The following is a 12,169-nucleotide window of genomic DNA, read 5'->3' as shown; positions in this document are numbered from 1 at the left end:
AACAAAACCGAAGTAATTATTTTTGGACCAATAGAGGAGAGATCCAGAGTTAGCTCACAGCTCCAGCTGCTTCTGCTAGGAACCACTGATCAGGCATGAAATCTGGGAGTAGTGATGGACTCAGACCTGAACCGCCACCTAAAAACAATTACAAAGTGGACCTTCTACTGTGGGAGATTATTTAACTATTGAACATTAAAAAAGAAAGAAAGAAAGAAAGAAAGAAAGAAAGAAAGAAAGAAAGAAAGAAAGAAAGAAAGAAGATTCAGGGAGATGAAGTTTCTCTGCTTGCCAACGGAGAACACCTTTTATTTCAACTTCACACACACACACACGGGTGTGAGCAATGAGTTCTGATTACATATACTGGACATGCCTTTTTTACAGCCCTCAGATGTGTGTGCATTACAATAAGAATCTGTGTGTATCCATTGGTGTGCGCCGCGACCCAGCGGCGTCCATGTGCTTCCAGCCATTTTTGGCAGACATGGTCTTATTTCTGGGAACAGTTCCACAAATGTTGAAAAACAGATAACTTTGTCTTAGCAGTTGACCTCTGTTTGGAAAACACAGGGTGTCATGTCCTGGTCATGTTCTGGACTATTGCACCCTTCACCTCACTGCCAAGGACACACAGACCTCAGATGTTTTCCCAAATTCTGCACAGATATTTCCTAATCTCTGCACTACCACCTGAAGAACATTTCCAGGATTAAAGGACTAATGTTTCAGCAGGACCTGGAAAAACTAATCCATGTTTATCTTTAGTAGAACTGATCGCTGCAACGGTGTTTTCACCCACGTCCTGACTAAGACTAAGAACGTAGAGAACATGGACCCGGTTCTGAAGTCCTTCCATGGCTCCCTGGATCTCAGAGAATAAACTTTAAAATCCTTCTGTTAGTCTATAAATCCCTGAATGGCTTAGCACCTAAATACATCACAGACTTGTTATCAGGGCATCAACCCTCCAGACCACTCAGGTCTTCTGGCTCCAGCCTGCTCTGCAGAACCAGAACCAGAACCAGACAAGGAGAAGCAGCATTTAGTTTTTATGCTCCACTGATCTGGAACAAACTCCCAGAGGACTGTAAAATTATGGGAACCCTGAGTTCCTTTTAATCAAAGTTAAAACCCCATCTGTTTAGAGTTGCCTTTAACTGTTAATGCTAAGTACTGTAGTCCAACTTGTGTAATACTGTATCCGACCGGATTTTCCAATGCAGTGTGCTTGCCACTGGAAATTTTTCCTGTCTCTGTAATGCTTTCTTTCCTCGGTTTGTTTTTTTTGTTTTGTTCATTTACAGCACTTTGAATTGTGTTATTACTAAAAGGTGCTTTATAAATAAAATTGCCTTGTAGAAGTATTATTTATTTGCTCTGTTGTGTGCTTATTGTGTAATTCTTCTGTATTTTCTGTGAGCTAATTTAGGTTTGTGTTTCTCCTTCTTAGTTCTGCCGCCATGTTTTGGGCCCTTTGAGGCATGTAAAGATATATTGTCTACAATAAATGTCTGTTGCAACCAAAGAACGTTACTGAGCCTGGATTAAACTGAAGAGAAAAAATACAAAGTAAGTGATGGATGTTACTTAGCTACATTTTGTAAGTTAAACAATGATAAAATTATTATTAAATAGTATAATGAATTCAACTCTTAAAGCAAAATTTAAAAAATATTAGTCAAAAGTCACATTACATTAGTTACATTCTGCTTGCTTTCCTTTGTTGTTCTCTCGCACCCCTGTTGCCACTAGTTCTCTCTCTCCTCAGTTTCTCTCCCAGGTCCTTCTCCACACCTGTGACCAATTAACCTATCTACCCCTGCCTTTGTTCCATCTCTTTTCCTCCCAGTATATACGCTCCTCTCTTTCCTCCACTCGCTGCTGGTTACTACTGTTTCACCTATTTCAAATGCTTTCTCCTGCGTCAACTGTTTTGACTGCTTTAAGTACTGCTACCCACTGCTGCTGCATGTCATCTTGCCTCATCGCTTCCTCGTGTCACACCCCAGGTTTACGTTTTGGTTTGGCTCCTGTGTTCTGCAGTGTTGTGTAAGTATTTTGGACTTTCTTCATTAAATTCACTCATGACCCCTCCCATCCTTGGTCTCTCTGAGTTTGGGTCCGACCACAACCTAACCCCAGACATGACAAATACACAGGACCAATATAGCAGGGAGCAAACAGGAGGTCACAAAACGGCGGAACCCAACGGATATTACATAAAACAAAGTAAATCCAACATTAGAAACTGAGCAGTGACAGCCTGCATGACACAGGTGAACAGTTAGTAGCATTAATGATTGAAAACATAGACAGAAAGGCACAATTGAGACACTGTGGATTATGATGAACTGTGCAGCACAATTTGCGCAATTTCAGCACCATGGTCAGCACCACGCATTCAGCCAAAGATTTGGTCAAACCTGGGTGAAGTAAAGGATACAAAGTAAAGGACACTAAACCAACAGGGTGGGAAACAGTGAAAAATATGTCAATGACATTCAGTGAATGGATGCCACACAGTCATATAGCCTGCATAATGAAGTTACACATGCAAGCAACATGTGTGGCCTGTTGTTGATGCAATAACCAAGCAGACTTGGCGGGCCACAACAACAACAACACAGACAGCAACAAAAACACCACTTAGGACACCCAGCAACTATGTCAAGCTTAGCCTATGTCATCACAAATATTCAATATAGAACAACTTACTGATGATGTTTTCACCTAGCAGTGGGGAATTTGGATCTGATCCAGAAAAAAATGTTGACCAAAATGTCTCCAATCCAGCAAAAAAAAACTGTGGTTGCTGGCCATAAAATCAGAATATCATAATAAAGTTGATTTTTTTCAGTAATTCCATTCAGAACGTGAAACCTGTATATTATTTTCATTCATTACACACAGACTGATATCTTTCAAGTGTTTATTTCCTTTAATCATGATTATAACTGACAACTAAAGAAAACCTCAATTTCAGTATCTCAGAAAATTCGATTACTTAAGAGCAGTACAAAAAAAAAAAAAAAAACGATTTCCAGAAATGTTTGCCAATTGAAAAGTATGAGCATGAAAAGTATGAACATGTACAGCACTAAATACTAATTTGGGGCTCCTTTTCCCTGAATGACTACAGCAATGCGGCGTGGCATGGGGTCGATCAGTCTGCGGTACTGCTCAGGTGTAATGAGAGCCCAAGCTGCTTTAAAAGTGGCTTTCAGTTCTTCTGTATTGTTAGGTCTGGCATATCGCATCATCCTCTTCATGATACCTCTTAGATTTTCTATGGGGCTAAGGCCAGGCGAGTTTGCTCGCCAATTAACAAGGATACTGTAAGAGCCTAAAGGTTTCATATGAGAGGTGAACACTGTGTCGACACTTGGGTGGTGGGCATGTTGATGTGGGCATGCATCTGTCAATGTCAGTGGTGTCAAAAGTACACACATTTGTTACTTAAGTAGAAGTATAGATACTGCAGTTTAAAAACACTCTGGTAAAAGTTGAAGTATCAACTTGACCTCTTTACTCAAGTAAAAGTGAAAAAGTATGTGCTCCAAAAACTACTTAAAGTATAAAAGTATAAAGTAACCTTTAAAAAATGCCACTATATGAATTGAAGGCTTAATTTAAACACTGATTAGTTCTACATGTGGCCCAAGACACAACATAATCATTAACCCATTAGTCAAAGACAAAGTCACTCAAGGTGCATGTTCTCTCTCAAACTTTATTGGAATTCAATTCCAAACAGAGGTTCAAGCTTGCAGAAGTGCCAGAACATACCATAAAATACCTAAGGTAAACTATACCCTTTGGTGCAAAAACATTCTATGTAGTTTGTGGAGAGAGAGAGAGAGAGAGAGAGAGAGAGAGAGAGAGAGAGAGAGAGAGAGAGAGAGAGAGAGAGAGAGAGAGAATAGTTATATAGCTAACCAATGAGTATTTGTGTTATATGACTCATCCAATTACACTAGTTCTCACTAGGTGTGGATGGCGCCAACGATCTGAATTGGATGGCGCACATTACGTGAAATAAATATTTATAAATTTTAAACTGAAGCCAAGAGTAATGAGTAACATTTGTTTTAAAAATGTAAGGAATAGAAAGTACAGATACTTGTGTGAAAATGTAATGAGTAGAAGTAAGAAGTAGAAGGAAAAATAAGTAATGGAGTAAAGTATAGATACCTAAAAAGTGTACTTAAGTACAGTAACGAAGTATTTGTACTTTGTTACTTGACACCTCTGGTCAATGTATAAATGGTGTTCTCACATTTGCACTGATTTTTTTGTGAATGTTTCAGGAAGTGGGATGCAGGAGCAGAGCCGAAAGCTGGCTGTGCTGGAACGCAGACTGGCTTTGGTGGTTGAACTCAAAGGCAGATGGGATAAAATTCTGGAAGTGTAACGCGGAAAAGCCCAACAATTTAAAATACTGGATTCGCTATTTGGAGCCAGCAAAAACTTAAAGCTGACAGGAAAGTCAGAGCAGCTTGCCTCATAACAAATAAAGTATTTGGATTTTGCCTTCCCTCATCAATGTAACCCCTGGATTGTTACTGCTCAGAACTCTCCCCCACTCCCTCCTTACCCACGGACACCTGTGGATGCTTTTCTGAACTGTTGGCCGGCGGATAACATCAAGGAAAATGGCCCCTGGAGAGTGTACACGGAAATATGAACACTTCACCCGTACAGACACACATAACTGATGCTCACGAATACTGATGAACTTACACACGACAAATCTACAATGATATCCTTCTGCTATATGTTTCGTCTTATTTGTGCTTTCTGTGCAAGAGGTTTTTTGATATCTCAAACTGTATCCTGTTATAGGATAAAGTTTGAGTTATGTCTTTTACCCTCTTACCTTCCCTTTTTTCTGTGGCCTCTATCTTTTCACAGAGTAATGGCAGCGCCCTGTGGCCACCGTGTAAGGCGGTTCCTTGGCAGCATGGCCTCAGTAAATCGTCTCCCCCTGAAATGTTTGTTTGTTTGTTATGTTATGGCGATTGTACTGAAACAACAATTTCCCCCTGGGATTATTAAAGTATGTCTGATTCTGATTCTGATGGCAGGTCATCATAATTTCTGTTGATGTGCTCATTTCCTCCACTGTTTAGGTGGTGGATCAGCCAGTCAGCTCTCTCTGTTTCCTCCATCTTCATGCTTCAGACATTCCTAGGTTCGTTAAAAATCCTCCTCGCTTCTCCTGACATTGTGCACTTTAGGAACTCTCTGAAGGCCTAAGATGCTTTGTGAATAACCCTTCTCACCTTAAAATTTTCTTAAAATATTAAGAAAAATCTTAGAATTCTGGAAATTCTGATATTTTTCCTAAAATGCAGTCACTAAGAGCTACTTTTAGTCTGAGGATTCTTTGTGAATATGGGCCTGGTTTTAAAGTATATATTAAAGTGAATGGTTCTGCTGAACAGAAGAACAATCTGGTCATTAAAACTGTCACGATTTGTCTGATGAACCCGAACTCAACCACACACTGAGTTATATAAGACTTTTATTGAAGAGAGGATAAGAAGTGGAGTGACAAAAACAGGGTCTCGACTGAGCAGGAGCAGGAGGTTGAGGATAGGTGCTGGAGCTAGAGGACTGGAGAAAGTTCTTGAGATGCAGGGCTGCTGGAGTACAGGGGCAGCAGGAGATCCTGGCAACGAAGCAGCGAGCAAACTTGGAGCACAAGGGTAGCAGGCAGTCCAGCAACAGAGCAGAGAGCAAACTTGGAGCACAGGAGTGGCAGGAAATCCAACAGTCAGCAGAGGCCTTACTTGAAGCACAGAGGTAGCAGGAAATCTAGCAGCTAAACAGAAAGCAAGCTAGGCTGACAGACGTGGAGTGAGTGGAGACTGATGACAAACCGGTGGGGAAGAGAAGACTGAGGGAGGGTTTTGTAGGGAGGCTGGCAGGTGGAGTGAGTTCTGACTAATTGGTGCTTAACAGGTGTGACTGTTGAGGGAGTGGAGGGTGAGCTGAGTGAGAGGAGGAGGAAATGAAAAATAACAGGGCAAAAGGCCAGACCAAAACTGAACCCTGACAAAAACGACATCAAATCTAAATATAAAAAAAACGGTGATGTCTGAAACAGGTGAAAAAGTAAATACTATAGATGGGTTACCTGAATAAAATAGTCATTGTTGTCAAAGTCTGTGAAGAAATTTAAAGGCTGAGTGACAACATGTGTTAGCTTGTTAAGTGAGGCAATAGATGTGTAGAGAAAATTATGTCAAAAATGGTTGAATATCCAAGTTATTTTTATGTTTAACAACACAAACCTTATGAGTTAGAAAATAATAGATTAATCCAGTTACCCATTTTCCCCAGAAATATACCATAACTTGGGGATACCAAACAGAAGAAGAGCTTAATTTTTAACTGAAAGAGTTCTGTAATCATTTTAATTAAAAGACTCCCAATGTAGCTTTATCCTACTAAATATTTTGAACATTTTAAAAAGAAATTTCAGAGTTTTTAACAGTGTTTGCACTCCAGGATGATTATTAGTGGCTGCAACATGCAGAGGTAAGAGGCGTGACCCTTTTAGTGAAGACTTTTGATCGAGAAATTGTTGGTACCATGACAATTGTGTTTGCCCTTTAGTGGCATTTCTATTTATAAAATATAAATAGATGGAAAATCTGAAAATAGAATAACTAGTTGTGTTTATGGAGCACAAGGTTCTGGAATTTATCAATTTATTATAAACATTTCTGGGTTGTCTAAAAACAATTAAGTAGATGGAACATCTTTAAAAGCTTGTTGGTGATTGAGCTCAATTCTAATTATTTTTTATTAAACTGTCTCACCAAAATGCTTTCGAAAATGTTCTATAAAAAAGAGATTAATGCACTCTAATTGGATTTGTTGCATGTATGAGAAAATAATGTGAAACATTGGCTTCTAAAATTAAATTAATACCCTCTGATATTTATAATGGAGAAGAAAAGGGAAAGTAGGAAGTAAAATAAAAAAAAATCATCTTTTATTATTTTATCTAATAATGTTCTCACTAATTTATGTATCCCAGCACATAGATAAAGGGTTGTTCTAGTGACCGTTCATTGAAAAATAACCGAAAATACTACGTTACATGTTGTCCTGTATTTAATCAAATTAAAACCTCCAAATACATACAATATACACAAGATGAATTTTCTGTAGATTAGCTCCTGTGTACACATAACTTCTTTACATATGTAATTTTTTGATCGCCACTACATTACTGACAAAATGCTTATATTTGTAATGTTTCTCTTTTGTCTTCTGTTTTTAAAGTCGGAGTCTTCCCACACATTTGTATCAAATGTACATTGTGAGTGTGCAGTTTAATGACAATAAAGTTTATGTGGTGGAGAAAAGTACTAACACAACTGATTTCCAAATTGCGTGTCTTCACTTGTTTTATTCAAAAGTATTATGCATTTTATTGTCTTTGTTTTATTTTAAAGAATTCAGAATGAATAATGAGATGGGTACAGAAAAAAAGAGGAACACTGTCTGCTGCAGAATATTCAGAATATTTAAGGTACGTCCAGAAACAGTCAAATCTATCAAGGCTGTAAAACATTAGACACTGAGCAGTAGCAGCCTGTATGACACAGCTGATCAATTAGTAGCATTAATGATTAAGAAACAGACAGAAAGGCAAAATAGAAAGCATGTGGATTAGAATCAGAAATACTTTATGATGGTAAATGACTTGTACTTGTATAGCGCTTTAACTAGTCTCCAAAGCACTTCACACTACAGTTTAGTTCACCCATTCACAGCCTGACAGTGGTGAGCTATGTTAGTAGCTACAGCTGCCCTGCGGCATGCTGACAGAGGCAAGGGTGCCAGACACTGGCCACCGCCAGCAGGCAATGCGGGTGAAGTGTCTTGCCCAAGAGCGGGGGATCGAACCAGCAACCCACCAATTGCAGGACGAACTCCCTAACCTCTGTGCCACCATCGCCCCATGAGTTGTGCAGCACAAATTGCGCCTTTTCAGCACCATGGTCAGCGTCATGGCTTTACCATTAAACAGCCAACCGCTGATAATCCAGCACCACAACTACCGATAGGCTATTTCAGCACCATGGTCAGCACCATTGGTCTTTTTCTCAAACTCCCATTTTTTGGGCTCCTCTGTGGACCCACACGCCATCAAACTGGCCTGACCAGAACCCTGTAGAGAATCTATAGAGTACTGTCCAGAGGGAGATGAGAGACACCAGAACCAACAATGCAGATGATCTGAAGGCCGTTATCAACGCAATCTGGGCTTTCTGAACATTCAGCAGAACCACAGGCTGATCTCCTCCATGCCACATCGCATTGATGCAAAAGCAAACCCTGTTCTGAAAACAGATACTGTACAGCACATGGACGTACTGTACAGTAGGTCCACATTTATGGATCTAAACCAGGGGTTTTCAAATTCATTCAATGTGAGCCTCCCCTTTAAATAGGTAAAGATAACCATTTTGATCTCTGATTTAGAGAGATGCATCTGCAGGGAGAGCAAAAAGCATCACCATCTGAAACTACAAACAATGAAACATTTCTGTCCTTAAAAATAGTTCATATATAGAATTATATTTTTAAAGATCAGAGTTAGTTATTAAATTACAACCATAAAAAATACTTTGAATTTCCCTCCCAACCTTCCTGTGGTCCTGATGGAGAGGTTAGAGACTGCAGCTGAGTTCAGCATCAAACTCTGCAGAGGCAGAGGATCTGGGGGACCTTTCAAAATAAAAGCATTGATGAAACTATCAGACATAAAGCTGCCAGTGCACAAATCTGCTGGAGTCATTAAATGTGTAATAAAGGTAAAGAAAAATTTGAAACAAACATCAAACTAAATAACTTGTTAAAGATACGTCCTTGTAATGAAATCAGATTGTTTTTCTGCATTTTCCAACAGTAAACAGATTTCTATGTGACCAAAAGTGAAACTTTGATATGTTCAGAAAACCCCCTAGAAAATCTAAATTTCTGCTTCCAACTGACGTAGGATCAAAGAAGACAGCATGTCTGATTATTTAGGCAGCCAGTAAATAATTATCGTTTTCTATTCCCACATGACCTTCTAGGTTTTTTCACCAAGTTTTATTATAAATCTTTGAGGTTTCATTAATTCAAGCTAAATGTTGATTCATAGAGAAAATTTAATCTTTTAGATGTGGCTGCCTTATTTTTTTACAACAAACTTAAAGATTTTGCATATATAAACAAAGGAAATAATTTTGATTTTTTTTATGAAACACAAACCCTTTAATTATTCCTACTGCAGCTAGAAATAAACTGGAGACGATAAGGAGTAAACAAGTCAAAACTTTGAAGTTTATTACTTTCTTAAAGGATGGACATTGTAAAAAAAGTATAAGGACATCATGTTTTATTATTTCTGTGTTTTATTCTGAAACACTTTATTACTTTAGTTGTGTTTTATTCTAGTTTAATTCATCTGTAGCTGATTGGCTGCAGCCCAGAGCTCAGCAGCTACTAAGAAAATCCCAACTCTTCAGAGCTAAATTCACTCCTGCTGGAGCAGAACATCACAGGAGAAGAAATCATCTCCGTGTTGAGAGTCCACTGGAACATACAGACTTCACTTCCCATAATCCTCAGCTCTTCTGGGAGGTCTTCAGCTTCCTCCTGGCATCTTTATGCTTCTTGCGGTACTCCTGAAGAAACATATAAGATCAGTTTATTTTTTAGTCTGCCTCATCTGACAGGAATAAGTTCTGTTATCTGCAGAGGAACCATCAGAGTTGAGGAACATCCAGGCTGAAACATTCTGTGAATAAGAAATTCAGCAGAAATTCAGAGATGTTAGAGGAAAACAAGCTGAGCTCCTTTTCAGTGTTTACAGGTTCCTGCTTTTTATCATTTCAGATCCAACGTGTGCAGATATTGGTGGAGATCTTTCTGCAGCTTGTCTGATTTGAGGAGCTGCAGCTCCAACCAGACAGTGTAGATATTTACTCTGCCACTAGAGGGCAACAAAGTCGGCTTTAAATGCAGCATCTTCAGTCTGCTGTAGGAACCACACTGAGTTCAAATAATCCCTGGTGGAGCTGATGTGAACTGATATAAACCTGTCTGAGCGTGTTCCTCCTCTCCTCCCACTGCCCCCTCTGATCCTCCAGCTGGGACGTCCGACAGAACAACCTGGGTCCCTCTGAAGGACACAAACAGAGAGCTAGGGTCAAACACCACAGAAACTACAGGAATCAATTAACAGAATAAGAAAAAGATTTCTTATGGGCTAGTTAGTCACTATCTAGCCCAGAAGACTGTTTCCTCTAAAAGCTCCCACCTTTCAGTCTGTGGTCATCAGATGAGAAGAAGAAGAAGAAGAAATCCGGCTTTGAAGGAGTCTCCTCTCTGTGAGAGATAAAAACATACAGAATAGATTCTTTCTCAAATGAAACTGATTTTTTTCACTTTCTCCAGAACCTCCAGAGAGAAGCAAAGTTATTACAGAAAGACTAAAGTGATTAAAGAGAATAAATGTTTTGATCTATCAAGGAAGCCTGCGTCTAAAGACCCGTCAGAGACCCAGTGATCAGATCCTGGTCTGCTTCAAAACCTCCAACCTACTGAAAAATAACCTGAAACATCCATTTATTGGGCAAAAGAATGTTTTTAACTGTAACTGCAGCCTGTTAAGGTCAGAAGACGTGATGAATTCAGCTGACTGAACTCCCTCAGAACTCCCTCAGCAAAGCGTGATGAAGAGACAGAAACTGATGGGTCCCAACTGAGCACAGAGGCAACAGCAAAGCATCAATGCAGACCTCCATCAGGAGGAGATGGCTTGTTTCCATCATACTCTGCAGAGGGACTCTCTGCTGCCCCCAGTGGTGAGCATGGGTAACACCTGCAGCTCATCCACTGACTGGCTGTCAGCAGAGCTGTCGTCAAAATGAAGGATTAATCCTAGCGGTTAAAATTGGAAAAAAAGGAAAACAACAAATAATCATAGAAATGCATTGTTTTTCTTCTACACTTTGTTTTTCTTAATTTTATTTTGGGGTGTTTGGCAAACAAATTGGTGCAATTCTGCCTCCAACCACAATCTAAATCTCTCTGCTCAGGTGGCGCCATTTATCTGAATATTACTTTGATTTTTGTTGACAAACAAAAAACAAAAACAGGCTGAAATAAAATACAAGTAATGAGACTATTTTCAAAATGTCAGGAGTATAAAGTAAAAAGTATGCTAAAAATATTTACTCCAGTAAAGTATAGAGAACCAAAATTTCTACTTAAGTATTTGTACTTAATTACTTTACACCTTTGGCTGTCAGGACTCATCAGGCACTACTAGTCATTTGGCTAATGATCAAAACCGACCAATTTTTCCTTTTAGACTCAATAACTTTGGCAGGTAAAACAATAAAAAGTAAAGAACTCACAATATTTTTTTCTGTTTTAATTAAAAAAATAAATTATGGCCCCCAATTACTTATAACTTGATGATTTTGGTCCATGATGCAAAAACTTTGACTTCTACTGCTGTAAACAACACAATCACTGCCCTTCTCTGCTTGCAAACAAAGGTAATCTAGTAATTAGTGCATTTTCATGTAGATTTACCTCCATCTCAGCATCTTGTGATCAATGTTTGTTACATTTACGTTTGAATTAAATCGGTTAGAACGAGTTATAATCCTTAGATTAGAAATAAAACCAGGATCAGCCAATCAAAGCCTAATCAGCGCAGCTCTAATAAGTTTCACCATTTATTAAAATAAAAAAATAAATAAAAAATAAATATTTAATATTGTTTAATTTCGCTACCAGGAGGAAACTGGTTTGACTTTATCTTCATGTAGGACATTTAGTTAATGAAAGTCAGACCTTCTTGTTTCCTCTGTAGAGATTTCATCACATTTTGGTTTGGATCTGATTATTGGATAAAATAATAAACCTGAGTTTTCATGATCTCAGGTTTTTATCCTCACTCTGTGTTTTTAGCTTCAGTGCTGCTTCTTTGCTCCTCTTCCTCCTCCTCCTCCTCCTCCTCCTCAGAGCTGCTGTCATGGAAACGTGGGTCTTGGTGCCAGGAGACCTTGGGAGCCTGGATCTTCTCAGCTTTGTACTCGGCTGTTGGAGAGATTCATGAGATTAACAGAAATATGCATCAGTCTGA

At 38.9% G+C, this 12,169-nt stretch overlaps 2 protein-coding genes across 2 annotated transcripts in view; one reads left to right on the top strand and one right to left on the bottom strand.

Moving 5' to 3' along the window:
• Positions 1–12,169, top strand: part of LOC118567221 (nuclear factor 7, brain-like) — a 511,141-nt gene that overhangs the window by 284,559 nt on the left and 214,413 nt on the right. The gene's annotated exons all lie outside the window — the stretch shown is intronic.
• Positions 9,325–12,169, bottom strand: part of nol8 (nucleolar protein 8) — a 36,058-nt gene continuing 33,213 nt past the window's right edge. Inside the window, exons 15-18 of the mRNA XM_036151767.1 lie at positions 11,982–12,123; positions 10,331–10,398; positions 10,110–10,192; positions 9,325–9,695 (exon numbers count right to left, since the gene is read on the bottom strand). Of these exons, the coding sequence (XP_036007660.1) occupies positions 9,636–9,695; positions 10,110–10,192; positions 10,331–10,398; positions 11,982–12,123 (353 nt within the window). The 3' untranslated portion in view covers positions 9,325–9,635. The remainder of the gene's footprint in view (positions 9,696–10,109; positions 10,193–10,330; positions 10,399–11,981; positions 12,124–12,169) is intronic.

The sequence above is a fragment of the Fundulus heteroclitus genome, chromosome 20 (assembly GCF_011125445.2).
Source record: "Fundulus heteroclitus isolate FHET01 chromosome 20, MU-UCD_Fhet_4.1, whole genome shotgun sequence".
NCBI classification, from domain to species: domain Eukaryota; kingdom Metazoa; phylum Chordata; class Actinopteri; order Cyprinodontiformes; family Fundulidae; genus Fundulus; species Fundulus heteroclitus.
Note: the sequence above shows the minus strand (reverse complement) of the source record. Positions and strands in the feature narration are given on the sequence as shown.